Raw genomic sequence first — 27979 nt, 5'->3', positions numbered from 1 at the left:
TGGAAATACATCTGTCCATCTTTATTAAATCAATATGGGACCACAATTTGAGAAGGAATTTCTTGTAGTTAATGGAATGATTGCAAAAATATCCAAAAGCATTGTTCTTCCTGCTGGTGACCTTATATAGAGGCATCACGGAGTGCATCTTGACACAGTGCATCTCGGGGGAGTGGGGGTGGGTCTGAAATAATCAGGCCTTGTCCTTCCACAGATCGGACTCTGGCTGGACCCAATCTTCTCCCATGATGTTTTGAAGGTGAAAATTTTGGAAATACTCCAAACGGTGGCTTTGAGAGACACAATATTATGAGAGATAGGCAAAATACAGACACGCAAAAAACATGGCTTTATAAAATACATAAATACACTTAATTAATCCCTGTGTACATGAATTAATGGAAGGATATGAGGGTGTGGAGGCGCCCCCTGAGCTGGTGGGGGTTTGGTGTTTTTACTTGAGGGCACCTCAGCAATGTTTGAGAGGTGGTCTGGAATCCCTCCAGCTACAATACCAACTTCCATTTTTTTGTCAGTATCAGGACTTGAACCTGCAACCCTCCAGTTCCCAACCCAAGTCCCTATGGACTGAGCAACTACCGCCCCAATATGTCACGAAAGATCAAGGTTGGATAGTACTCTGTCGTTCAAGTGTGATTTTCAACATTGAGATAAATGTTTGTTGTTCTGGTAGCAAAGAGGAAGGGGAAATCCATCAACCAGAACCTGTTTATTCAACACTGTAAGTCCAAATTAGTGAATAAATACATTCTCAGCTTTTCTCGTCATAGCATGTCTGGAGCATATAAAATAAATTCCAAGAAAATGCTCTTTATGAAATCATTAAAAGGATTATACATTTACTGGGACTTGATAATTGAAATCTGAGAGTGGAAAATTGGATTTGATGTGGAAATTTGGGGGGGGGGGGGGTCACACAAAGAACAAGGTTCTTGTTTTAACAGTCTGATCTTTTTCCATATCTGACAAAAAGGCAAACACGGGTTGTTTTTGAATTTTTGTATTTGGGTGAAAACACAAAACAAGGGCAACACAAAAACATATTTTTTTTACACCTTAGTAGAAATCAGATCCAGCCATTTTGATATTCTAAATCTAAAAATCCAGGCTTGGCCTTCAGTACCCTTTGCTTCTGTGCTATATTAATTGTGTCAATTCTTTTAAATAGTGGTTCTACTCTAGCTTTGCACTGTGACCTAACAGCACACGAGCAATAGATATCTGTCACATTGTGCAGCTTTGGATACTTTGGCCACACTTCATCCATTAAATATTTACTTCTTTGCTTTGTGACTTTCAGCTTCCCCTTGCAAACAGTGTGACATGGTGCTTTTGAACAAACGAAAGTGTGCTGCTTTGAATTGACAAGCTTTATCTCCAATCACCACCTTCAAAGGCTTCTCAATGATCCACTCACAGTGAGCTGAGTTTTTCTCCGGTGTTGACATATAAATGGATATTATAAATGCACCACTATCTCTACTTTGTAAAACAATCGAGCAAACTCTATTGAGTGAGAAAAGAAAATCAAATTCATGTTTTGTGTTCATGACCTCCATCAATTGTAGCCAAAGGAGTTTGAATACTCACAAGTTTGGTTTTTGTCCGTCCACTATTTCCTCTTCGGGGATAGGATAAAGAGCCTCATATGTACGCTTCTCTCCTGAGCCATGGATGGAGTAAGAGTTCATCTTATTCACATTAGGAGGAAAGTATGACCAGGGTACAAGAGCCTCACCCATCCACCTGTTGTCTGTTATTGTGGTTTTAAACACCATGGGCAGTTGTTGCTGTAAAAAAAAAAAAAAAAAAAAAAAAATCAAGACAATGAGTAACATCTTACTCAAGTACCACTTCCACCTTTTATTAAAGTGAAGTATGCCTACCATGAATACTTGGCGAACTCCAGACAGCAACAGAATCAGGTGCTGTCCATGACTAAGATGAAAACACATTTAACATGTGCAGTGTTATCAAGACATTAAACAAATGACCAGAGACTAGACATTACAAAAGCTTGGCACTAAACTCACGGACAAAGCTCCACTTCTAGGTAGTTTCCTGTTGAGCTATCAAGGAAAAAAGACTCCACAACTGAGGACATGTAGAAGAAAAACAATTACATCAAGAAAAGAACATTCATTTTATAAATTTGTTTTAAAAAATCCTATATTCCCCCTGCTACGTCAGCAGTGTGGTAATGTGTATGATTAGTGAACTGCTTCTGCCATCTAGGGTATAAAAGAGTAAGTGTGACTTACAATGTAAAAAAGCCTTCATGGTAGTCAGAAGACTAGAAAAGAGAATCAACCATAAAACTTAAACTACATATTTTAGATTCTTATCTGGACTATGAAGAGAAATATATAACTTAGTGCATGCCTTAAATAATCTTTGTATTTGAGATTGGTCAAACAATCTACTTAAACACACTTTTTGCAGACAATAATCACGGAGTCGCCAATAAACCTACAAGCTCTTGTTATACACATAAGGCATATACAGTAAGAAAATGTAGACTGCAGTGTTTAAAGAGCTAAAGCATTACCTGAGCTGCTATCTCGGTACCTACCTTCATAATCCCACAGTCCAGGGAAGGGTTGACCCGGGGGACCTGCCGGACCTGCTGGGTCATTGAAGAAGGGACCAAACGCTTCCATTTTCATTCCCTCCAGTCCAGGAGAGAAAACGATCCTGATAGGGTCATGACTCACAGGGCTGCTGTCCCAGGTGTGCTCGATCAAATACTGCATTTCCTTACGGGGACTGAGAGAATGAAATGATAAGAAAGAGTACGTGCTATGAGACCTTAATAAAACAATGCAGGAGAAAATGTATGCGTGGTAAACTGCTGTGTCCGAGCGGCATACAAAGCATACTCCCGTTAAAGCCAAAGTTTATGTCAAAGCACTTACAGTTCACCGCTTAGTGAGATAGTTAAATTGACTTCCTCATGAGGTATAGAACGCTATTGTGTGATTGCGAACTTACTTGGTTTCCATGTTTTTAAGTGTTGAATTTAATCGCACATTTTGGAAAACAACCCTTTTCTTAAGACATAAACATTCAGTACCACTTGCATGAAACTCCCTATTTTAATTGCGAATTAGGACCGACGGCTAAAACAAGTAAATTGTAATAACTGAGTCACAATCACGAATGAGACAGGTTCGTCTGGTAAATACTCTCTCTTTTCAGAAGAAAACGTCAAACAGTTTTATACTCAAAGAAAACTTCAATGTGATCAAGCTCTTCTTCACAATAAATCTGGCTGTAGACTCTCGACAAAGCGGAACTACTTCACGTCAACCTGATCTACCCGGACGGCTTTCACAGTGCACAGCTTCATTTCTATTGGTGATTTCAATTAGCTTCAATCTTCAAACCCAATATTTACAGCCTGTGTTCAAACCGGACGGCGGAACTGAAGTAGGCAAAAGCTTTACTTTGGTGTTTGTGTGCGTGTCAGGCAAAGCATTCATGTAATACTTACACTGTATCTTTGTGTGAGCGGGTTGAGTTCAGATGAGTCACCTTTTAACGAGCTCAGAGGATGCTGTGTAGCTAGCAATGCTCGAGTGAGACTGATTAGCTTCTTAGCTATCACAACACAGCTGCCGGCTAACTCAGGTCACCTGACTTTATGACAGTTTCTTACTTCGATGTTTACCGTGCGCTTTGAGACACCATTTATCTCCAGCAGTGAGCAACAAAAATTAAACCAACAAAAATATAAACGGAAGGCAAACCACTAAAGAGACCTTGATGTTGACAATAAGTTTGGATTTCCCCCCTTGATAACGCCAACTGTTTTGCTTTTATCTAGAAAGATCGCATCATGGAGGAAGAGGTGGAGTTCCTACGCGATCAAGGTAAGGAGGAGCATTTTGTAGGAGGCTGTTTATTTTAGTTTTTTCCTTAGGCAGATATATCTTAGAGTATTTCTGACAATATAATGTACAAAAACACACATCTGTTGTAACTGTTAGCGTCAGCTTTAAATCTTCTTTATATTGCAAATAGAGCTACTTTGATTTAATGCCAGATTAACAGTGATCGATAACAATACTGCTTCAACATGATAAACAGACTCTACCAGTCACATGAGAACTGGTCTGACATTGAAGTATGAAAAAAGCAGGGGCAACATTCATGACTTTAGAGTGAGTGTAGACATGAGTGCATAAAGTGCACAGTTTATTTCACTATTAGGACTGCACATTTACATGGAGTATGGTAATGCTTTATCAACATTGTCTTGCTTTCATATATTGTGATAGTGATTATTTTTCCTCGGACAACAATCCTCTTAGGTCTAACGTGTGCATCCACTCTTACTTCTGAACTGTTCATGCTTTCGAGAGCATATATTGTTGGCTATTATAATATATAAATAAACCACAAGTGTTCTGGCAATAAGGGGTGTCATGCAATACAAACATTCTACAGGGGCTTAGATGCCTTTTTGTGTATTTTGAAACTTGCATTATCAGAGGCATCAAGGGTATCTTAAAATGTGATCTCTCGATCAGTCTGAAACTTCATCTACATGATGCCAAATTCCTCAAATCCTACACAGCAAAAAGTCCAGTTCTTAAAAACTCCCACAGTTGATTTTAAAACTTTTTCAGGTTTTATATAGCTCGTCACTTTTTAGAGTCAAATTAACACTTTCAAAGTAGTTAAACATTTAATGCTGTGAGAGAGTTCCCTTTTCAACTCCCTAAACAGAAAACAACACTTCAGGATTAGACGAGTAACTCTGCTATGATGCTTTTTTAACTCCCTCGCTAGTGTTACTTTCACTCTCCTAAGTGTAAGGCTATCTACGCTACAAAGTGTTAAAACATAATTATATGAATGAATTATAATAAACAGCAGCATATTTTTCAAAGAACGACATTTATTTTTGTCGTTTCTCAGTAAATTAAAAAAATTGTAAATGAAGATACAATATATGTGTGGCGTTCAGATGTGGTGTTCAAATGTTTCTCTGACGAGGAACAGCAAGAGGAACAACCTGGCCCAAAGTAGATACATGCAGAAAATAAAACAACAAAATATCAGTGAAGCCATTTAGCTGATACAATGCTTTTAAACCTCAACATAGTTGTCTGTACAGATAAAATAACCTCATATTTAAGAAATGGTTACTTTGCTTGCTTCTATTTCGCTAAATATATAGATTTGATAACACCCCCCTGTAGTAACATTCATATGATTCACTGATACTCACTCTATCTTGTGTCCTGAAGACTGGGGATATGTTCAGCTCATTCATTAACTTTGTGACTTCAGGCCTAATCTAAAGAAGGAGGAAATGATAGACACAAAACAGGTTACAAGTCGGTTCACAACTGTAACAAGATAAAATCAGTGTTTCACATAAGGGATTTATTAAATAGCAGGCAATCACTATTTACTTATATGCAAACAATAAACTTGAAAAGCTCTTTAAGCACTTTAAATGCCTCTTAAAGCCTCAGAATGATGCACTTGCCTTGGATCACTGTCAGTTTAGAATGTATTCTCCCATGGTCTCACCACTTTATCTGTTGATAAACTTTAAACTGTGTTTCACTGGCTTTATGAAGGACAGAACCGGTCTCCAACAGTGACCTCAGTAGTTCCTGTTTCCGAGTCCAAGTATTTTCTGAGATACGAAAAAGACGCACAAAGCCAAATTACAACATAAATGAAGGTCGATAAATGCATCACACATGTTTGTAGCCAAAAGTGAGGGGACAAAGACAACAGCCATAATGCTTTGATCAGTGCATTAAAAAAACATAGCAACATTTGCTTCAACCTCAACATGTTAACATAACACATACTTTCTTTGCTAAAAGCTTTAAAAGTTGTAAAAGTTATTTGTAATCATTATATAGCTTCATGATTTTAATGGTTAGCTATCTGCAAGATACAGCTAGCTAACATTAGCTTATCAATGTGACATGCAACTGCAGCCATGACATTAATCAAGGCCTTTTAGAGTACAAATTCTCCACAAATATTTTATTTTACAGTAGTTCATAGAATTAATTCACTTAATTTCATTAAATTAGACTCTATTTTACTTACCATGTAGAACTTAACAGGAACAAAACTTCGGTCTCTCCAACCAACATATAAGTAAAAAGTGTGGGAGACCTGGGAGCTATAATTACTTGACTCTCTTCAGAGTGAGACTAACACCAACGGATCAACACTGAAATAACTCCCAACACTAAACACCATTTCACTCAACTAACTAAAATCAACTGAAATGTTTAAACCTGAGATTTCAACTCTCCAGTTTTTGCTGTGTAATTAAATATTACACAGTGATAACTGAATAAAAACAACTTCTATTATTAGTATTTATCACCTTTAACATAAACATCATCATGAGGCTCTCTTACCTGACTCCCAGATCAGTAGCATGAGTATATAAAGTGGATTTTTGATTTTGCTGTTCGGTGCAAGCCATTTTTTTTTTTTTACAAACCCACTATATTAAACTGTAGTTAAAGTGAGTTACAGTAACACTAATGCATCTGTCTTTAATTATCTCACGCAAAAAAGGAAACTTTAGCTGGAAAGGGAACACATTAGTCTGTGTTTCAATCCGAATATCTGGTTTTGTGTCAAATCAGAAAAGTCAGACGAGTTGATTTAGTTATATTTTTGCTTTCAGTTCACAGGTTAAATTCTGCCCTCAGCCGCTATCAGTTTGGAAGCCATTCTCAGTCCACGTCACCGCAGGTAAACTTTGTTTAACTGACAATTGTAGATCTTGTTATTTTGTGACTGCAGTTACTTCTTTTGTTTGTGTTCTACTTTCTTTATTCATCTGTACCAGGGTTCCAATATACTCAATATACCAGGGGTCCGCCTGTTTGTGGCCCCGAACTGTTATTCCTTCTCTATTTGTTTTGGTTGGGTGAAAACAATTGGCACGTGTATACCGGACTGGTCTCCATGACAACAACTATGACAACAACTATATGCAGATAGCCTGTTACTGGGTCACTCACTGCTGCAAGCGCAAATTGAACTTTCACTTTCGTTTTTGGAGCACTTCACATATTGATATTTTACTAACTGTAAGGGACTGATTTACTTAGATCCCAATTAAAGAGTAGCCTATTAAATTGTGTGTTCAGTCCAAAAGATTTCACATTTGGTTGCTGGACATTTTATGGGTGATCTACTAACAACATTTGCGTGAATAATGATGGCATGGACGCTCAGGTGAGCCATTCGGGCCATTGTTGTGCACCATCAGCTGGCCAGCGCTGTGAGTAGCAGTACGGGGCTGTGGATGGAGGAGACGAGCGTGATAGGTAGAGGAGCGCACTGGAAGAGGACGAGATGGGGGAGCATGGAGACATGCGACACGAGAAATAGGAAATGCCTCACCAGTTCATCTGAACACATCAGCCCTATTCTCATTGAACGTCATTGGCTCCCTGTACAATATTGCATGGACTTCAAAAACCCCACTTACCTCTGTGACCTCCTCCATCACTACAGCCCCTCACGCACGCTCCGCTCAACCTCTGCTGGATTGCTAACCATCCCTACACCACGCCTCAGTACTATGGCCTTCAGCCGCTCGACACCCAGTCTTTGGAACTCCCTCCAACCCCACATAAGACAGTCAGAGTCCATCTCAACCTTCAAATCTCAACTCAAAACCCACCTGTTTAAACTGGCATACTCACTGTAACTGCTCACTGAACACTACACCTGTCTTTCGTTTTTTTTTTTTTTTATGCCAATGTTTGGTTTTAACATTCTGTGTTGCTTTTATCCTCTGTAAGGTGACCTTGGGTGGCTTGAAAGGCGCCATCAACTAAAATGTATTACTATTATTATTGTGTCTCCTCCTAACTGCAGCCTGTTGTGCGTAACACTGGGCTCCTGGGTTAGCACGTTCCTTTCAAAGGTGTTCAATTCAGACACTGACAAAATCCCCGCCCATGGCACAACTTTCACAGCGAGAGCAAAATCCTGACACGAGAGCAAAAAACTGAATCGATAGCAAAGACTTTGGTTTTGAGAGCAATCAATCACCACAGTTTTTGCCAGGCTTGGTAAATCACAATGCATGTATTCACTTAACTTCTTTGGATTTTCTCCTCCAAGTATTTTTCGAGCTGTGGCAGAAATGCTCCATATTACATACTCGTTAAGACAAACGTACTAAAAGGACAATATGTGTGGTTTTGTTCATATGAAAGACGCTTTTCTCACTGGATGCTGTTTGTAGATCAGATGGAACAGATCAGGCCCATTTGACACAACAACACAAATGGAAATCACATTTTATTTCAGTTTGTGTTTTTGTTTTCGTTATAATTGAAAGGACATTTTGTTTAGAATATTAAAGTATTATTGGATGTGGTCTGACTGAATTCAATAAATGGCCCTTGGGGAGGGGGGGGTCTAGAGAGACCACTTTGATTAGGATAGAATTGTTTATCAGATTGAAGTAATCACCAAAAACAAATATTATATTGTGTAACCATCCTCACATCACGTTCAGGAAGTGAAGACAATAAATGATTATAAGACTTTCAGCAGTGTATTATTAGTGCACAGTATGTGTGATACTGACATGCAGTATAAAGCAGTTTAAGTTGCTAGAATACTAGAAAAGTGCTTTAAGAATGTGATCTATGAACCATTTTAACATGACTGCGATGCATTAAGTGATAAAGAACGTCCCCTTCTTCTAAGGAGAAAAAAAACCTAACTTTAACCAGAAACACAAGCTTAGAGCCAGTTTGTATCCCCACACTCCTATTAATGCACATTACGTTTTGTGATCAGTAAGTGTTATTTGAACACTTTGAATGTATTCTATTATGTTTATAAGAAAACAGGATTTAAAATGAACCACTACCCCGTATTGCTAAACCCTCGGTCCCTGGATCTTTTTCTGCTCAGCAGGTTGAGGAGGATAGATGGTCCGAGTCACCTGCACCCTGGATCTTAGACAGAAGGTGAGAAACATTTGCATCTTAAATTCAGCCTTGTAGATTGTTTAATAAAAACAAACTTATTTTAGCCGACTGGTCAGCATGTACTTAATTGAATGAGTGACATCATAACTGATATGTGTTTCAGTGTAACCGCTCCTCTAATCGCTGAGTATGATCGGCACATGGATGAGATGACTGAACAGCTGCAGAGATACCAGGTAAAAAACAATGACATTTTCAGTCAAGTAAGTGAAAGATTGTTGGAGCATAGGAATGACTTATTCACACAAAATTCCTACGAGATTGAAACATGTAGTAAAGTAATGGGATGACAAAATTCTAATTTAGCTAAACGTAGTCAAAGAAAGCTCTGATCTGGGATCCGTTAGTAACCTATAAAGGATACTTGGGCTGCAGCTAGCCACTATTTGGAAAACCGATTTATAGGTTGATAATTTTTTTTGATGAATGAGATGAAACATGCCATTTCAATCTCTTGATTTATTTTTGCGTTGTCACTAAAATGACCTTCATTAGTTTAACATAGCAAACCCAGACCATGTCTTTTCAATGGATAATATCAGATACAGCGACAACAAAAAATCCAGTCAGACTTTCATAAAAAACAATATTTACAAAAACACCAGAGGTTTTCTTTTTGTGGCTGAAAAGAGATGAAGAAATTATTAACTAATAAAGCCCACAGCCTCACACTCATACACATTTCAAGTAGGCCTAACCACAAGAAATCTGATGTAGAAGTTAAGTGTCTTTATAGTGTCACCTTTTTACTCTGCATCTGTCAAAGCAAGAATACGTGTTGGACACAGTCTTTATCAAATTATCTAAATTAACTCAAATTTGTTCCCAATGATAAATAAGTAAGAGTTATCTTCTGAATGTGTTTTTTTGTGTGATACAACATTGTTATTGAGTGCTGCAAAATACTGATCATTTGTAAGTCAGGTTTTAGTCAAATTAAATGTAAAAGCTTGACTAATTGATGTGCTTGTTGCACCTTATTTTAATCAACAGTCGCTGATGACGGATGTCAAAGCAAAGTTGGAGAGGGTCGTGAAGGAGAACGAAAGGTAGACACATTTACCCGGTATCAACAAATGGTAGTTTGACAAAAGCAGTCAGTTAACACAAACCAAGCTTCCCTGTAGTGAAGTAAGTAACGTTTATTCATGGAGCATCTTTCAACAATAGGCGTCACAAAGTGCTTCACAATAAAGAATTGAACAAAGGTAATACAATCAGATGATCAAACATACAGATCAAACAAAGGCAAATCTGAACACATACTTTTACCCAAAAAGTATCCAGTCTAAACTTTAGGTGCCACAACCTCAAAGGCACAGTCTCCTTTGTTTTTTAGCCTTGTGAGATGAACAACCAGTAGATCCTGGCCAGAGGACCTCAGGGACATGCTGGTGTTATAAGGTCTCAGCAACTCCATGAAGTTAAAATGTTTGAGAATATAAGATATTTATTGGTTTTCAACCAACGTGATTTCATAATGGAGTGTGACCACGATTCTATGTGTTCAGTAAAGGTGACGGATAATAGTTAAAAGAATGTTAATAGTAGTTTGTTGGCCAATCCACTTTTCAACAAATACATCATCTGGAGTGGATGATTTTAAAAGGTCCCATATTATGCCCTTTTAGAGCTGCCGCTCCATGCAGGCTCTCTCAATTGCCTGTGTTTCTAACTCTCAGAAGTACCCACGAGCAGGGTCCAAGTCTGATCTGATTGGTTGGCCGATCTGTTCTCTTCATAGTTGGTCAGTTATTCGACATTGCTCTCCAAAAAGTCTCTTTTTGCACATAGATGTGCCTAAACATGCAAAAGACACCTGGCAAATACACTAAAGAGCATATAAAACCAAAAAAAAGATAAAATGGGTTCTTTACTGACGAATACTTTTTTTTCATTTACAAATGAATACAAAACTAACCCATTTAATTCCTTTCCTTTGGCAGGCTGCATGCAGAGCTGAAGGACTCTGTTGAGAAGCAGCTTGATGCCCTGCCAGCTGCCTTGGGTGTGGAGGGAAGTACACTGGAGGATGAAGCAATTCTCAGAAACCTCCAAGATCAGGTCCAGCTCTCTGAACAGGTCTGCATAAGTGATGTCCACCCCTTTTATTGAATCAGTCAGCCTTTTATGTACAGACCGGGAAGGGAAACAGTGTAGTATTGTGAAGTGAAGTTTGATATAAACTGATAGATTTTCATGTTACATAATCAGCCATAACACTATGACCCTCTAAATAGCATTGAGTATGGCCCCCTTTCATCAGGTCAAGACTAAAACAGACCTGGCCTGACCAGACATGAACTCCACTGGACCTCACTAGAACTCTGTGTTGTGGTATCTGGCACCAAGACATTAACAGCAGATCCTTTTAGTTTTGAGGTGAGATCTGGGGAATCTTCAGCACCTTAATTAATCCCAGGTGGAAATTTTGCTCAAAAACTTTACACTGTGACATTAAATAAAATAGAATAGAGGTATTAAATTAGCAATAAGTACCTGGTAGGACTTGAATAATAATCTACAGTCATGGATAAAAGTAATTGGCCGCCCTGGAGTTTTTCCAGAAAATACACAATTTCTCCCAGAAATGGTGGCAATTACAAAATGTTTTTGGTATACGTGCTTATTTCCTTAATGTGCATTAGAAAAACCAACAAAAAAAACCCAGAAGAAATAAACCAAAATTGACACAATTTTACACAAAATGCAAAGAAATGGGCAGGACAAAATTGTTGGCACCCTCAACTCAATATTTGGTTGCACACCCTTTGGAAGAAATAACTAAAACCAATAACTTCCTATAACCATCAACAAGCTTCTTACACCTCTCCGATGGATTTTTGGACCACTCGTCTTTTACAAAACTGTTCCAGGTCTCTTAGATTCGAAGGGTGCCTTCTTGCAACAGCAATTTTGAGATCTCTCCATAGGTGTTCAATGGTATTTAGGAGACTCATTGATGGCAACTCAGAACTCTCCAGCGCTTTGTCTCCAACCATTTGTTGGTGCTATTTGAGGTATGTTTTGGGTCAGTGTCTTGCTGGAACACCCATGTCGGGTTCACCTCTCATGGTTTCCTGCCATAAAGCTTCTTCTCATTGAGACAACGACGTATGGTCCGAGCTTACACTTCTGCACCCAGAGTCTGCAGGACAGCTTGAACAATGAGGATGTTTATCCACCATTGAAACTATCCTGCGTTGCATTCTTCGATATTTACATCACTCAGTCAAAAAAAATGTCATTGTCAAGAAAAGTGTCAATGTCTATGAAGATCAAAAGGTCAGCATTGTGTTATGGCTCCTCTGCTTCCAGGAGAAGGCAAACCTTGGTAACAGGCCAGTCAAGGCAACTGGTCTTGGTCTTGGTCTTGATCCTCAATGGACGTACGATCGAGGAAGGCGTAAGTAATCAGTGCCTGATCCCCCTTTTTAGACTTGACACAAACTGGTACAATGGATAGTGTACAGTTCTCTCAGTGATTTAGGCAGAAATGGGAAAACGGGATGCAATTTTTTTGAGTGTCACTCACGGCGGCGCGGAGGTTATGTGCTCCCTAACACACTGGTTTTGAAGAAAACTGAATAAGTCTCTAAATGGTGCATTCTGTTCAATCATTTTAGTTTTCCCAAGCTTGATAATGTTGATTTACTGTACAGCCCCTGCCCGGACACACCCCTTCATCATTTGACTGCAACTCACTTGGTTCATGTTGTCTAACTACTTTGTAGCTGGCCCACTGCTTCTATCTGCACTTTCCTAAAAATACAAACAAACAAATAAACTTATATTACATGTATCATCCAGTAATCCCTCGACCTTGATAAGTCAATCAGCTGTCAGCATGTTCAAATGGTGCCTACTCCTCCGTACATATTAAGTACATATCACAGCCACCATGTTTTTGTAGATTCAAAAAACAAATTGCTTAATAGCAAACGAAGCATATATCTAATCTAATACATATACTGTAGGCTAGTGTACATTTTTTTCAACTTTTTTTCAGTTCCACCTGTGTGGTTGTTCCATATAAATGGCCAGTGCCTCCTCAAAGGGAAATTGCTCAAGTGGAATGCACCCATACGCAATGTGCATCAATTGATCCAACTGCTCAATTGAGAGGCGGCACCTTGAGCTGGACTTTACACGGTTCTGAACAGAGAAGCTCCGTTCTGCTTCACCGTTTGATGGCATTGTCAGCAGGGCCAGCATCAGTTTGTATGTTTGTAAGGATTTCAGAAATCAGAATATCACACAACTTTGTTGTGTAATTAATTATTTACTAATTAAGTTGTATAATGTATTAATTAATGTATTATGTGGGTTTTGATGGCTAGGCAGAGCCAGCTCGAGTGCGCCTCTTGTCAGCCCCGTTTCCACCGAGCGGTCCGGCTCGGTTCATCTCGGTACAGCGCGCATTTTGCGGCGTTTCCATAGACTAATCCCGGGAAAGATTCCCAAATAACCGATCCGTACCGTCCCACTTTTTGGGACCTTCCGTTGGGGTGCCAAGAATGTTGAGTCGACCCGAAAAGGGGGAGCTAAACACTGCAGTCCAATCGTCACTTCCCGTGTTACGTCGGCAAACAAAACTCTGCCGTGTTTAAACCATTGACTGTAACACAGTTGATTGTTTACGTGTGTATTTGTCCTCACAGCACACATCCTTCTCTGAAACAAAGCTTGATTGAGTTCTTGTAGTAAAGAGTCACATGCCAATGACAAAGTGGATGAACTGCTGGATGTCTTCCAGCGTTGGTTTTGTTTGTGTAGCGTTTTTCTCCTTTGTTGAATTCATTTGTTAGCGGTTTGCTGCTATCATATGACGCTATTTACATAGCGGCTATTGTCATCTGGCTTACACGCCGCCTACCAAATAGGGCACGGGTGGCTGTGGAGTTCGGGCTTAAGCGTGTTGGTACCGGTATTTGGCAAAAATATTCTTTGCTACAATTAGAATGTAGCCTTATCAGATATTTAGCGCACTGTTGAGAAACCCGTGTATATAGTAAGCACGTCTATTAAATGTAGATATTTGCACGGCCTAGGTCAAGCCGTGCAATCATTTCAAGGCCGTGTTTTTTTTTTAAATAGGCCGTGCAAAAATCGGTTTCGCGGCAGGCTACCTAGTTCTATGAGCTCTCTACACCGGCCCCAGTAAGATAACTAGACTGGACAGGGATCAGCTCCATGCCTTGTTTTGTCCCATTTTCTGTTGTTGCTTGCATTAAGTCACTGCTTTTTACCTTTTGGTGAATATGAAGTATACTTGGATGTTTCAGACTGCATACTTTGCATGTCAAACGCTTCCTGCAGTCTTTGCTCATGTGCCCAAAACACAAACAGCCAAAACACACTCCATGTTCCTTTTAAGAAATCAATTTTCTCACTGTGCACCTTTCTTTCCAATTGAGGCACAGATCCAATGTGTGTTCCCCCCCACAAAACAGACAACATTTTGCACTGTTTATGGTTTTTTGCTTCTTTTTGGGTACAGCATCAACCTTCCTCTCCAATGTTGTGGTTGTGGTTGCAAAGCTACTCCCCTTTGCCCTTGAACGAAGCTGAAGTTGTTTCCTATTATCTTTATAAAATACTGTTGTGAAGGTGTCCTGTATGTCTCCAAACGAAGGAATACTTGAAATATTCACCTGTCTCTCAATGAAGTTCACAACATCAATAAATGTAGCTCTTCGGCTATGCCTTTCTTGCAATTCACAGGCTAATATTCTCCATCTACCTCTGTGTTTGTAAGGTACGTTTTTGATAATAGCCAGCATATTGGCAGGGATGTTTAATTCATCCATGTATTCCACCTCCTCCATTGCTTGTGTTCCTGCAGAGCTTTCACATCCTCTAATTTAATTGAATTCCCTGAGAGTGCCTTTTCCATATAGGCATAGGTTATCTTCTGTGCATTACCAAAATATTCTTGGAGCAAAGCTTTAGCTTTGGCGTCACCTCTGTCATTAGACATATGCTGACAGCTTCTGACAAGTTCCCTAGACTGCCCCCTGGTATATTCCTCAAGGAAGTATAAACAATCTTTAGAGTTGTCGGTTTTCTCCTCATGCTGGCCTCAAAAGCTCTTCTGAAAGTGTGGTATTGCAATGGGTCACCATCAAAAATCTGAATGTCTCTTCTCGGTAAAAATGAAAGAGACTATTGCTTGACCAAGAGGGCAGTTATTTCATTCTGTTTCTCCAAAATACTTATTATTTCACTCTGATCATTACTGCTTGGTGCCTGTGCTGTTGGCTGACTCCTTTGGTCTTGAAACTGTGGTTGTCATTGACCCTCCGAGTGTCTTGACCGTGCGTATTGAGGTTCTGAATCCGGAACAACAATTTTGGTCTTGGACTATGTGCCCTTATTTTATTGATGTAAATCAAGATTTGTGGCAGGCCTAAAGGCTTCTGCATCAGCCTTGAGTTCTGGAATTTTACTTTGTTCTCTTTCAAGGTAAAAATTCATACCTTTGGAATCCTATGATGCTTGACTTGTGACTTTTGACCCTTCAGAGCCTCTTAACACATTTACTTTAGTCATTGATTCGGCTATTTCTACTTCCAGTTAGCTGCTCCTCTTGTTTTTCCAATTCATGCTATGTTTTTAATTACCTTTGTCTTGCAAAAAGAGCAGCCATATCTGCCTCAGCTTTGATCCAGCAGAGCTCTGTTTAGAACCTTTGGTTCCTGCATTTGACACACTGTCTCAGGGATTAATTTCATCATTTGTCGCCAAATGCTCGTTATTTGTCACTTTTCTTCCACTTTCAGAAATCCATTATTTTGTATCCTCGATAAAACCACTGTTGTATTTGAGTATACTTGAGAAACATTCCTTTTGTTTTTCCTGTTCCTCTGTTGAAAGTAATGGAATCACAGATTCGTGTAACAGGGGTGTGTTCTCCATCAGTTTCTCCGGATCCTGTAGCTGTGAGTGCAGTCCTTTGGCATTGTCATCCTTTTGCATGACTTCTTTGATCGTTTTTATTACACCTTTAAATTTCTGAATTTTTGTTTGACTTCTGTTTGGCTTTTCAACCTTATGTGCCAAAGCCTTTGCAGTGGGTTTGATTTCTCTTTTTTGTTCATCCATTTTGAGCCATTCACAAATGCACTTGACAATCCTTGTGCTGCGCAGCAGACGCAGTAAAGCATGAAATCCACACGGCACAGTTCCACAATTAATCCAGCCACTTCTGTCTCAGAAACGCCCAACAACAACCAGCAACACACGGAAGCAACAACAAGTCCCCAGTTGGGCCTGATGAACATTCCTCCAAAAACAGCTGATTTCTGCGTCCTCAAAGCGATCCAAAGGCTCAGCAGAGATCCACTGCCGAAAATCGGCTCCATTGCTTTAAAACAGCGATCTTTCTGTTGACTAATATTGTGGCTATATCGGCCTTTGCAGGTCGTCACAAAAAATAGTGCCGCGAGGGACTAAACACGGGAGAAAAGGCTGTGATGCGCTGTCATTATGAATGACTTTCCATAAATATGCTTTTTAGTAATTTATTCTCCTTTTCAAAACAGACAATTTGACTGCGTAAAACCAACTTGTGCAGTGTATGGCGGTTAACAGAAATTTCTCGCTCCCATACTCACCCCCTCTGTCCATCTAAGAAAAACAACCAGGTGAACAGGTGAGTGCAGCCCTTATATTCCCGGCAATCACCACAATGACACCCACCACCAGAAACAATAAGATTGCAAGCAATAAATAAGTAAACAAACCATGAAACCAACTTACAGTTATTGCTCTGAAGATCTCTGAAGATGGTCTTGTAACCTTCAGATTGTTCATATTTTCCACAATGTTGCTTCTTAAGTCCTCAGACAATTCAGCTCTTCTTTTTCTTCTCCGTCCGTACTGTGACGCTCATAGGCGCACAACACAAAGGTTGAGTCAACTTTTATACATTCTAACTCGCTTCATCTGAGATTTCTATATTGCCGGCACCTGTTATTTGCCACAGCCGAGTTTAAACAAGCATCACCTGCTTGTAATAAAATGTTTTACCCACACTTTGAAAAGGGTGCCAACAATTTTGTCCGGTCCATTTTTTGAGTTTTGTTTAAAATTAAAATTTGGCTTTTCCCTTCTGCTTTTTGTGTTCTTTCTTCAATGCACATCAAGGAACACATTTGTACCAAAAACATTTCTGATTGCATCAATGTCTGGGGTAAATTGTGTATTTTCTGGAAAGAGTCCAGGAGTGCCAATACTTTCGTCCATGACTGTATGTACAAGTGTAAAAAACTATTATATAAAGAGTTACCAGTATATACAATTAATTCAATAGTTCTCTATCTAAGTATCTGACACTCAAAGGGAGGAGTTATAGAGTTTGATGGAATTACCTTCTGTAGCGCTCTGTTGTGTCAGTCTAGCACTGAATGTGCTCTTGTGCCTGACCAGGACGTCATGAAGTGGGTGTGAGACATTGTCCAAGTTGCCTCACAACTTCAACAGCATCCTTTTCTCCAACACTGTTGTCAAGAGAGTCCAGTTCCACCCAAACCACGTCAGTGGCCTTGCAAATAAGTCTGTTTAGTCCGTTGGAGTCTGCTGCCCCGGCACACCACAGCAAACAGGATAGCACCAGCCACCACAGACTTAAAAAACAAAGTCCTGCAGATGTTAAAGGACCTCAGCCTCCTCAGGAGGTAAAGGCGGCTCTGGCTCTTCTTGTAGATGGCTGTGGTATTTTTGGGACCAGTCCATTTTATGGTCAAAATATACTCCCAGGTATTTGTAATCCTCAATCCTTGGATGGAAACGGGGGTCACTGGTGCCTTCCTTCTCCTTAGATCTACCACCTTTGTCTTTACCACATTGAGCTGGAGATGGTTCTGCTCACACCATGCGACAAAATCACCCACCACAGCCCTGTACTCGGCCTCCTCACCCTCACTGATCCATCCAATCACAGCAGAGTCGTCAGAAAACTTCTGAAGGTGGCAGGACTCGGTGTTTTAATTGAAGGCTGTGGTGTAGAGGGTGAAGAGAAACAGGGTCGTCCACTGTGGGACCCCAGTGATGCTGACTAATCTGTCTGACACAAAGTGTGTAAAACAGGCACATTCTGTCACCTTTCTATTAGAAACAGCCCATTTTGGTTCCTTTGGCCACTTCTAGAAGGAACTGACCATTGAAGAGCAGGAACACCCCACAAAAGCCGCCTAGTTTGGAGGTGCTCTGATCTAGTTGTCTAAAGGCTGGTTCACACGCAAGGATTTTAAAATTGTTGGCCGATTTCCCAAACCTTACCGACCACAGGCGATAAATAATCGAAAGTTTTACAGTTTTGGTTGTACGTGTGCGGCCACACAGCAGCATCAACACACCACACGAACCGATTTCACTCGCGAACATCTCCCGATCAGACGGGAAATCTCGCGATACCTCTCGATCAAGCGTGATTCCTGTCATTAATCGGACGAAGAGGATGTAATAGGGATTGTTTGTGCTGTTTTTATCTGAAAAAACACGTTTTAAAAAGAGGTGTTGATCAAAGGAGTGGAGACTACGGGAGCATGAACTATAATTGCTACATGATGATATGGAGGTGAGTAGTTGTTGGTTTGCTCCAGGTGTTTCCTTACGATTATGTCACCTCGCTTTCTGATTGGCTACGCGTCCCAGTCAACAGGCTCATGCAGGTTTTCCCCTCGGGGAACACCACGCGAAGAGAAAATCGGGCCAAAACAATCCAAAATGTTGAATATCCCCGATTTCAGATCGGAGCGGTCCTGACGTCCTTCCGATAAGATGAGAGCAGTCTGAACACACCACACATGGCAGGATTATTTTATGAGGATCAGGGCGTCTATAAGATTATCGGAAAGGGAGAATCGGGGCCAAAATCGGCCTGATAATCCTGCTGTGTGATCCAGCCTTAACCGTCACAATGTTCCCTTGTCAAAGTTGCTCATATCCTGACACCAGTCCATTTTCCTACTTCCAACACTTCAACTTCGAGGACAAAAGTTCACTTGCTGTCAAACCTGTGAAACCCACTGACAGGTGCCATAGTAACAGCATGATTATTGTTATTCGCTTCCCTTGTCAATGGTCATGATGTGATGGCTGACAGGTGGTTATTGTCTCTTATAACAGCAAAGCAGTGAATAATAGAGATAAGACGTAATGTAAGCTCTAAAGAAGAAATAAACTGGCCCCCACTTCCACACAGCTCAAAGGAAGAAGGTAGAATTTGTTGAAATCAGCCAAAGCAATGCTTCATCCTGACCCCACTGTGGCTTTCAGCTCTGCCCCCATCACAACTGCAGCGCTTATACAACAACAACACTCCAGACAGTTGTCTTCAACAAATCAACAAATAAATAAAGATTTTGTCAGACACTCTTTGCCTTTCCTCATAAAGATGCTTAAGTGTTATGTTTGTCAGTTCTAGACAGACAGAAAGCATTAGAGAAAGATGTCACCTTTTCAACGTATAAGTTCCCAAGCTTGATTAATAGCAAACATCCAAAACACAGTAAAATAATGCACACAAAAAAAGTTCAATAAACAAATGGAATAGACAAAGAGCAGGCTCTTGGAAAATATGTACACTACCAATTGATCTTACAGTATGTGACATTTGAGAGGAAATATTTTCACCCAAGTCTGCTTTTTTTTTTTTTCATAATTCCTGTTCATTTGATATTTTTCTGTGCCAGTTTTGAAATTAAATACAAGCCATGTGTTTTTAATTTGAGTTGCCCAGGAGTTTATTTTTATATAGCTGTCGTACTTAGAGTTGTTTATTTCTCACTGCTATGTTGAGGTCCATAATTGAAAGAAAACATGGTTTTAAGGCTCACTCACACCATGACCATCTTTCAAATTGTGCAGCTAAATGTGCCGTGCCTGTATACTGAATCCATGGTGATTTATATTGTTTGTGGTTATTTAGGTTAAGAAACAACATTGAGTATGAACCTTTTTTTGTGTATTTGTTTAGGAACGGTTAAAGGCCATGGAGCTATGGCAGGCAACAGCCCAGCAGCTGGACGGCCTTCAGCAGGTCTACCAGAAGGCCATCTCTGATGGACAGAGTCACAGTGCTCAGAGACAGCAGCTCAAGGTTCCAAAAGATCAACAAATTAACATTCAGAACACGTCTACTTTTTCTCCAATCAGTGTTTGCATTTCGCCACTAGATGGAGCCATTATAATAGAAATAAAATCAATTACAGCAGTTGGGCTTTTGTTTATGCTTGCTTGTCATGTAATTGCAAGCAGTTAACTTCTATGAATGGGTCATTTCTCTGTCTCAGGACCAGCTTGTTCAGTTCCAGCAGCACACACACAAACTTCATGTGGCCAATCAGAGACTGGAAACAGTAAGTGATGGTTCATTTTAATGGCGTTAAATTGTCCCAGGGATTGAAAGGCTATGTGCTAGTGTGAAATTTAATTATTTTAACTAATGAAAGTAAACTGCTTTGGGAGCTAGAACTGTCTTGGTTGTATTAAGAAATGTAAGCTTGTTTCGAAATTCTTTTTTGCACTAAGCTTCTCTCTCTCTCTCTCTCTCTCTCTCTCTCTCTCTCTCTCTCTCTCTCTCTCTCTCTCTCTCTCTCTCTCTCTCTCTCTCTCTCTCTCTCTCTCTCTCTCTCTCTCTCTCTCTCTCTCTCTCTCTCTCTCTCTCTCTCTCTCTCTCTCTCTCTCTGAAGTATCGAGTTATGCTTTTTTTCTTTCATTATATGTTACACATACAAACTCATGATCTCACAAGTAGACATTGTGTAACTATGGACACATTACAGTGTGTTTGTGACGGAGAGTAATACCATATCAGTTAAATGAATTTTTAATGATTGGGCCAGCCTCGTGCTCTCCGCTTACTGACATCAGTCACTAGAGAGGGACTTTGCAGCCATGAATATTTGAAAGAGTCTTTTCAAGGATTGTTACAATAGAACAACGGTTCTTCATTTTTGTTGGGACTTCAAAGTCACTATGCTACATTCGCTGCAGTTATGTCTATCTTGCCACACACAGACTAACCAGCAGTTCCTCAAGACAGTAACGGAGCAGAACAAGGAGATGGAGGACCTAAACCATCAGCTCAGGTAACTGAATATCAAGCTAATGACAATATCTGTTGTCTGTTGAGGGTGGCAGTAGCTCAGTCAGTAGGGACTTGGAATGGGAACCGGAGGGTTGCCGGTCCAAGTTCCGGTGCAGGCCAAATCGCAAGGCATCAAATCCCCATTCCCACTAAATTCAGCATTTCGGGCTTGTCACTCTGATGTCTCTCCATCACTGCATGTCCATTGCATGTAAACGCCTAATTTCAATACAGTTAAATTCATTTCAAGCAACTTGCTAACAAACAAATGATTGTATGAGTAATAATAATAATGTCAAAGCACTTTTTAAAACAAATGGTACAAAGTGTTTTAAAGAACAGACATCTCGACAGTAATATACACAACAAATAAAACCAGTGCAATAAGTGGGGCTAGATCAATTTCCCCCTCTAACACTGGTTAATGTTGGTTTTTAAATTGTTGTTTTCTGTTTACTACTGGTGTAGGCAATCCAAGTCTGAGTTGAGAATGGCTACAAACAAAGTGGATGAGATGACCAAATTACTACAGAATGTCCAGGAGCAGATGAAGAGATGGGTGAGGTGTTTATTGCTTTTGGATGTCACTTTGGGCTTTTCCTAAATCTTATAAACCCCTTTGATTGTGTTAATACACTCAGGAGGAAGATGTGGCAGAGGCTCAAGGTCGCGAGGGCACAGCAGAAAGAAGGCTCCAACAGCTTCAGTCTGCTTTGAACCAGATGGAGGCAAAGTAAGGTCATTTACAACATATTTCTTTACTTGCATTCCATTTTTCTTTATTTTCTGACCTTTTAAAACATTATTTCAAATGACTGTAAAATCATGCAACTAGAAGATGAAATTCTCTGAGTTGTCTAAAATGTTCAATATTTCTAAGTCTTTTTGGAAAAAAAAAGAACATTCAGTTTTAAAAATGGATTTGTAGAATACAGTCTTATATAAACAGTGGGTTCCTAAAGACTGACAACTCTTTACAGCGTTGTTAAATTTAAAAAAAGAGAAAATATTCTTTCTAATTTTGGCTAATTTTTTTTTAGGACAGCATTTAAGAAAATGTCAGCATTGATCTGCCTAATTGTGTATTTTTAGGTCTTTGCCTTTAATGGATAGAACAGCTAAAGAGAGACTGGAAACATGGGCAAGAGAGCGTGGGGATAACATGCAACTAACGGTCACAGGTTGTAATTAAACCAACAACTGTTGTGTTTCAAGAGTTTTGGTGCTGTACATAGTGTGCTTACTCAACCGACTAAACTAAACCAGAAGCCTTATTAAAGCCTACTTTTGATTTGGTGCATTTGAGGAGAGAAAATGATGTCATTTATTTTGCACAACTGCTTTTCAGATATCAAGAATAGTTTTAACTTAAAAAAAATCCATATAGAAAAGACTCTTCCTTGGCATATTCCACTCAACTTAATGAAAGCAATACCTGGGTAATATCATTCAAAACGTATTGTCTTCCAAATAGAATGAGAGGTTCAGTTAGCTTTGTATAGAAAGTCAGTAGAAATGTCCTCTAGAGGGTGTAATTACACTTTTATTAAAATGCTTGTTTAAGTGTCTGTAGCTCTACTGGATTAAACAATCTGCACTTTTCAAACCTCTGTTTGCTTCTGAATCACAATCATGAACTCCAAATCAGACCATGTCATCAAAAGCTATTTATAACCACTTTTATTGCTAAGACCACTGCACTCATACATGTTTCATGAGAACCCAAGACTCTGTTTGCAAAAGAAGATTTGATAGGGCTTTTGTGGTTTGTTCATCTTTGTGGAAGTGGTTTGGAAAGTACTCTTTACAAAACCACTTCTTGTGAAGGAGACACGAGGCTAAAAGATTGGGACAGTCACAGGATTACCAGTTTTAAAGATACAAATACTCAACCTTTCAGTGAAGTTTAAAGCAGGTATTATTCTTTAATTAGAAAAACAGAGTAGGACATTTAAAATAGGTGGATATTAGAAGTATCTTAAGAGATTGGCACAGCTTTTTGGACCTCTACTGAATTACAACACCTAGTAGTAGTTGCCCCAACAGTATAATTACCCCTTTTTCTACAATGAAAGGTTGAAAGCTGCATCTCAGGAGGCAGAGGCAGTCAGCAGAGAGCAAACTGTGTGGGAGAGAAAAGTAGGGGAACTCCAAGGACGCTGCACAACCCTTGAAGAGGAGAAGTATGAGGCGCTGGCAAAAGTCAGGGAGATTGTTCAGATTGCTGAGGAGGCTGCATTGCAGAAGGACCAGGTGACTCCGAACCTTTTTTCTCTTCCTTTTCCCTCCTTTCAATGTTTAACTTCTGTTTCACTAGGCAGAGAATTACTCTTATTAATTCTGAGGATATGCGTACAAAACTGGCACTGTGAATTGTGTATGTCTTGACCCTAAACCCTCCAGGCACTCTTAAGAGAGAAACAGAAGGCGGAGGAGCTGGAGAAGACAAAGGAGGGCATCAAACTGTTAATCCAGGATGTTGTAGTCCGCACTAGAAAAGAGGTAAAGTTGCCAAATGGCTTCCTAAATGTCTAATATCTCAATGAGACTCCATTATCGAATGACTAAATCAACACATTATTTCAGACTTTCATATAATTCTTTAACATTACTTATATCATTAAATTCCGCCTTTGAGGCCATCGAATGTAAAACACTACTGCATTGAAGAAGTGGGTGGTGTCAAGCTATTGGATTTATCTGTATATTGAAATCTTTACACTTAAATGAAAGGTTTGTCACTTTTCACTTGTATTGCTTATGTTTTGTTTGCCCATATCTATAACTAATAAAGAAGTTACTTCCCACTTTTGAACTATGTTTACGATCTCTAGGTAGAAATCGTGCGAAAGCAGTGCAACTCTCAAATCCACCGTATGGCTGAAGAGCTGTCTGCACTGCAGTTGGTAAGAATCCTCCATTTTTGGGCACAATTCCTTTCACCAATGTTTTTAATCCTTGTTATCCTTGTTTTAGTCTCTACCTGTGTACTGTACTGTCATTTCTATCCTAACTTTTTGTGCCCCCAATCCCACTCTTCTAAAGGAGGCTGCAGATAAAGAGTCTCAGCTTGAAAGGTCCCTTCGAGAGAGAAAAGCTGTAGAGGAGGAGCTGGAGAAGGTATGGGATGGGCTGGAGAGCAAACAAAGGCATCTTATTTAGCCATCTCGAGTGTTGATAGTTTTTATTAACTCGGATAGCTTAAATACTACCTGTAGTGTTTTTGCTTTAGGTGTATAAAGAAGGTGGGGCAGAGCCAGAGTTCAGGAAAATCGATGCCCTTCACCAGAGGTGTCTGGATGCAGAAAGGATCAAGGAAGACTTGAACCTCGCTTTGCAAAGCACCCAGAACAAACTAAGAAAGGCGGAGTTGGAGTAAGTGTGATGAAGCACTGAGCTAATCCTAAGAATTCTGTGAATAAGGTTAACCTCAGCCAATGCATTCACATGCTTTATCAATGTCTCTATATAATTTATTTAAACTATATGCATGTGTGTGTGTATACAGGTGTGTGAGAGAGAGAGAGATATTAATCTATTGATGTATGTGTATGTATATGTAGCCACACTGAAGAGCTGTCGCAGTGTCAGGAGGAAGTGCGGCAGCTGCAGGGCTCTCTTGCTAATGCCAGAGACAACTGTATCTGTGTCAGTGAGGAAAGGCTCCAGCTGCAGCAGGAGAACTTGCAGCTTCGCAAGGAAATGGATGAGTTGCGCAAGGCCTCCTTGCTGGTCCAAAAAAAGGCAAAACAACAGGTAACTAAGTGATAATCACACAAAATATGGGAATTGACATTTCAGAGTTAAGGTTTAAAAGTGTAGTTTCAGGAGGGAAGACTTTATAAGAAAACACATTTTAAAATGGAATTGATAGATGCCAAAGAGGAAGGGGAAAGTCATACCCTGCAAAAGATTAATCATCATAATAACCACATTGTTGGCCTGTAACAATTCCACTTAAGTGGGTGGAATTTATCATCTGATTGCCCTTCTGATGTGTTCAACATTGTCTGCCCTGGAAGTTCTAACATTTTTCAAAACTCCACAGCTTGATTTTGTAACCTTATCTCTCTATTTTTTAATTAACTCAGCTCACTCAGCCTAACTTTTATAAGCCTGAAGACTTTGTCCGGATGATTTTCAAAAAATCATTCAACTTTTTAGAAGAGCCCTGTTGACATCACCAGTGCTGCTTTCAACCAGACAATCATAAAGTAGATTGGTTGGGTTCTTGTTTAGTGTCTTGTTTAATGCTTATAATTTAGGAAAAAAATGATCTGAAATATTAAAGAAAGTAGTATATTTATATACAGTTGCCATATTTGATTTTTTTCAGCGACGGTTGTCATAGAGCATGCATGCAACATGTTGCGCTTTCATTCTTAGCACACAAGCACTTAATCCAAGCACTTCAGAGTGCACAGCCAGCCTCAACCAAAAAGAAAAACAGCAGGTGGACACAGGGCCGGATGTCCAAAGAATTCAAAATAAATAAATATTATGAAGGTTTGCAAAATGAAGACTGAAATGAAGTCTTTTTAAATTAATTTTGGAGCAAAAACATTCCCTCTTCTGCCTTTACTGCAGATATCACAGACTGAGCAGGAGTACAGCCTGAAGGAAAAGGGACTTGAGGCAAGGATGCAGGAACTGGAGGACTGCAGCCGAAACTCTAGTGCTGATATGAAACGCCTTCTTGCAGCCCAGCTGAAAAGTACCCAGCACTGGAAGGAAGAGGCCAAGAACATGGTTCAGGCATTTGAGATGAAAATCACCGGCCTCAAGTAAGAATTTGAAGTTAAATTAATCTTGATAGAGTAAAGAACTGTAAATAATTTTTATAAATATATTAACACAGAACCAAAAGAAAGACAGTTTAAATCCTTGTTCAACAAACACCCATCAGTTTGATTTGATTTGTGGTATTTGTTTAATGTGGAATCAGTGTGATGCTCAATAAGAGTAAGTAGGCTGATGAAACCTGTTCAGCACTGTTAGAGCAACAAGGTTTTTGTTGAGCAATCAAAATAATCTGAATTACATAAATCCAAAATAATGACAATACTCTCCTCAAGGCAAAGTCCTTTTCTTTATTGAAAATGATTCTTCCTTCCTAAGTGTACCAGTTTTAACCCTGTGACGCCTGAATTTGTTAGTATTAAACTTTCTTCTTTTTTTTTTTTTACTTGATAGTGTTTCTGCTTTCAAGTATATGCTAAATTAAGTTGACAAAGTTAATTTGACAATGGCACATAAAATAGATATTACGTACATAAAAACAGCACATAAGTAACACATAAAACGGATGTTGTTCCCTCTCTGACTGGTCCTATGAGGCAAGGCAATTTCATTTAAAGAGCACATTTCAACAGCAAGGCAATTCAAAGTGCTTTACACAATACATCAAAAGCATCATGACAGAGGAAAGAAAAGATGCATTAAAAAATCCAGTATTGCTTATTCAGAACCATGTATAGGTTCTGAAAATTGTGTTGGGTCTGTTTATAACTAACGATTACCATAGGGAATCACCTCAGAGTGCACACAAATCTTATTGCTAAAAATAACACTAAAAAGGCTCACATTTCCTGAAATTGTTTTTCCATTGAAGACAAAACTACACTGAGATGTGCTTGATTATTAAACATGTTCAACACTTCAAAGTAAAGATGTGGGTTTACTTTTGTGTATTTCAGGGCAGAGCTAAATCGTCAGAAGCAGCATTCACACGAGCTAGCAATGGAGCTTGAAACTGACCATGATACTGTTGCTGAGGTTTGTGGAACCTGTGCACTCACACAACACTGTGGTTTGATAAGTAATACAATATAACTGAGAGTGGAAAGGATAATAGGCAGTTAGCCATTCTTGGAAAAGAATGGTTACTCAAAGGAACATCTAAATTTGATGTTAAAATGTCGGAGCTCTTTCTTTTAACCCTAAACAAGTAGAACCTAAAATTGCATTGCATTGCAAAGGAGGACTTATTAAAAACAAATTTAGAAGATTTATCAACACTATCTGAATATTAACAAATGTCTAGCAGTAGCTGGAATAACTTTACTGTTTCATGGCACCTGAGAGGTGAAATTAATGTTTAAATGAGCTATAACTTATGTTATTACTACGTGTGTGTGTGTGTGTGTGTGTGTGTGTGTGTGTGTGTGTGTGTGTGTGTGTGTGTGTGTGTGTGTGTGTGTGTGTGTGTGTGTGTGTGTGTGTGTGTGTGTGTGTGTGTGTGTGTGTGTGTGTGTGTGTGTGTGTGTGTGTGTGTGTGTGTGTGTGTGTGTATGTGCAGTATGAGAGGCAGCTAGCACAGTATCAAGAGAAGATAAGTCGTCTTCAGAGTCGTCTGACACAGACTGAAAAAAGGGCAACTGCAGCAACACAACAGGTATACGAGGTTAACGAGGTGAAATTCTAAACAATGGCATAGTTTGTCTTAACATGGAGAGTATTTTTGTTTTATTTTTCTCAGGTGGTTTTCTTTTCTTCTTTTAACTGAGTTATTTGTTATTTGTCTATAATTATTATAATCTTTGTTCTTTTTTGTTAACAGCTGAGTATTCTGGCAAGTCAACGAAGGAAAACAAACATGGGTGATGAAGATACTGTGTAACGATGCTGTGCTACAGTCAGAATAATTTAGCCATATACTGTATGTTTAGATGATGTCCTTCATAAATTATTCTCATTTTGGCCAAAGGCAAGGCATAGGTATCGTAATGGTGACAAAGTGGAAACATGATGGGTTTTTTTGTTAAATAAATAAATAATATTTTGTTTATATAGAAAAATATAGAAAAATATGTGATGTATTTGTTTGTTTGTTTGTTTTTTAAAGTGCTTTCTT

At 39.3% G+C, this 27979-nt stretch overlaps 2 protein-coding genes across 4 annotated transcripts; one reads left to right on the top strand and one right to left on the bottom strand.

Annotated features, from left to right (window-relative positions):
* On the bottom strand, positions 1 to 3838 carry cUnh4orf33 (chromosome Un C4orf33 homolog). Of its 2 annotated transcripts, none has more exons than XM_079336853.1 (6): positions 3515 to 3838; positions 2594 to 2787; positions 2055 to 2115; positions 1908 to 1959; positions 1612 to 1811; positions 1 to 290 (listed from the first exon to the last, which is right to left on the bottom strand). In XM_079336853.1, the coding sequence occupies exons 2-6, from the start codon at positions 2772 to 2774 to the stop codon at positions 194 to 196; spliced, it is 591 nt and encodes a 196-aa protein (XP_079192979.1). In that variant the 5' UTR covers positions 2775 to 2787; positions 3515 to 3838; the 3' UTR covers positions 1 to 193. The 2 variants fall into 2 exon arrangements, with proteins under 2 accessions (XP_079192979.1, XP_079192978.1); XM_079336852.1 differs by lacking the exon at positions 3515 to 3838 and adding an exon at positions 3013 to 3062.
* Positions 3181 to 27901, top strand: sclt1 (sodium channel and clathrin linker 1; the record flags this gene model as incomplete). Of its 2 annotated transcripts, none has more annotated exons than XM_079336850.1 (22): positions 3181 to 3450; positions 3848 to 3893; positions 6698 to 6765; positions 8959 to 9011; positions 9136 to 9208; positions 10026 to 10081; positions 10979 to 11114; positions 20014 to 20136; positions 20330 to 20395; positions 21057 to 21127; positions 21595 to 21685; positions 21768 to 21859; positions 23202 to 23379; positions 23530 to 23628; positions 23961 to 24032; positions 24172 to 24246; positions 24359 to 24501; positions 24690 to 24882; positions 25714 to 25910; positions 26823 to 26901; positions 27425 to 27520; positions 27686 to 27901. In XM_079336850.1, 22 exons carry the CDS (start codon positions 3181 to 3183, stop codon positions 27743 to 27745), a joined length of 2337 nt encoding a protein of 778 aa, XP_079192976.1. In that variant the 3' UTR covers positions 27746 to 27901. The 2 variants fall into 2 exon arrangements, with proteins under 2 accessions (XP_079192976.1, XP_079192975.1); XM_079336849.1 differs by having other exon boundaries at positions 8956 to 9011.
* Positions 27902 to 27979: the final 78 nt, after the last annotated feature.

This window comes from Symphodus melops (genome assembly GCF_947650265.1).
Source record: "Symphodus melops genome assembly, chromosome: 2".
In the NCBI taxonomy this organism is placed as follows: Eukaryota; Metazoa; Chordata; class Actinopteri; order Labriformes; family Labridae; genus Symphodus; species Symphodus melops.
This window is presented reverse-complemented; position numbering and strand designations above follow the sequence as displayed.

Coding starts and splice junctions, on each gene's coding strand:
- cUnh4orf33 (XM_079336852.1), bottom strand. Junction 2,116..2,593: donor TGGACTGTGGGATTATGAAG/GTAGGTACCGAG, acceptor ACATGTCCTCAG/TTGTGGAGTCTTTTTTCCTT. Junction 1,812..1,907: donor GAGTTCGCCAAGTATTCATG/GTAGGCATACTT, acceptor TTTTTTTTACAG/CAACAACTGCCCATGGTGTT.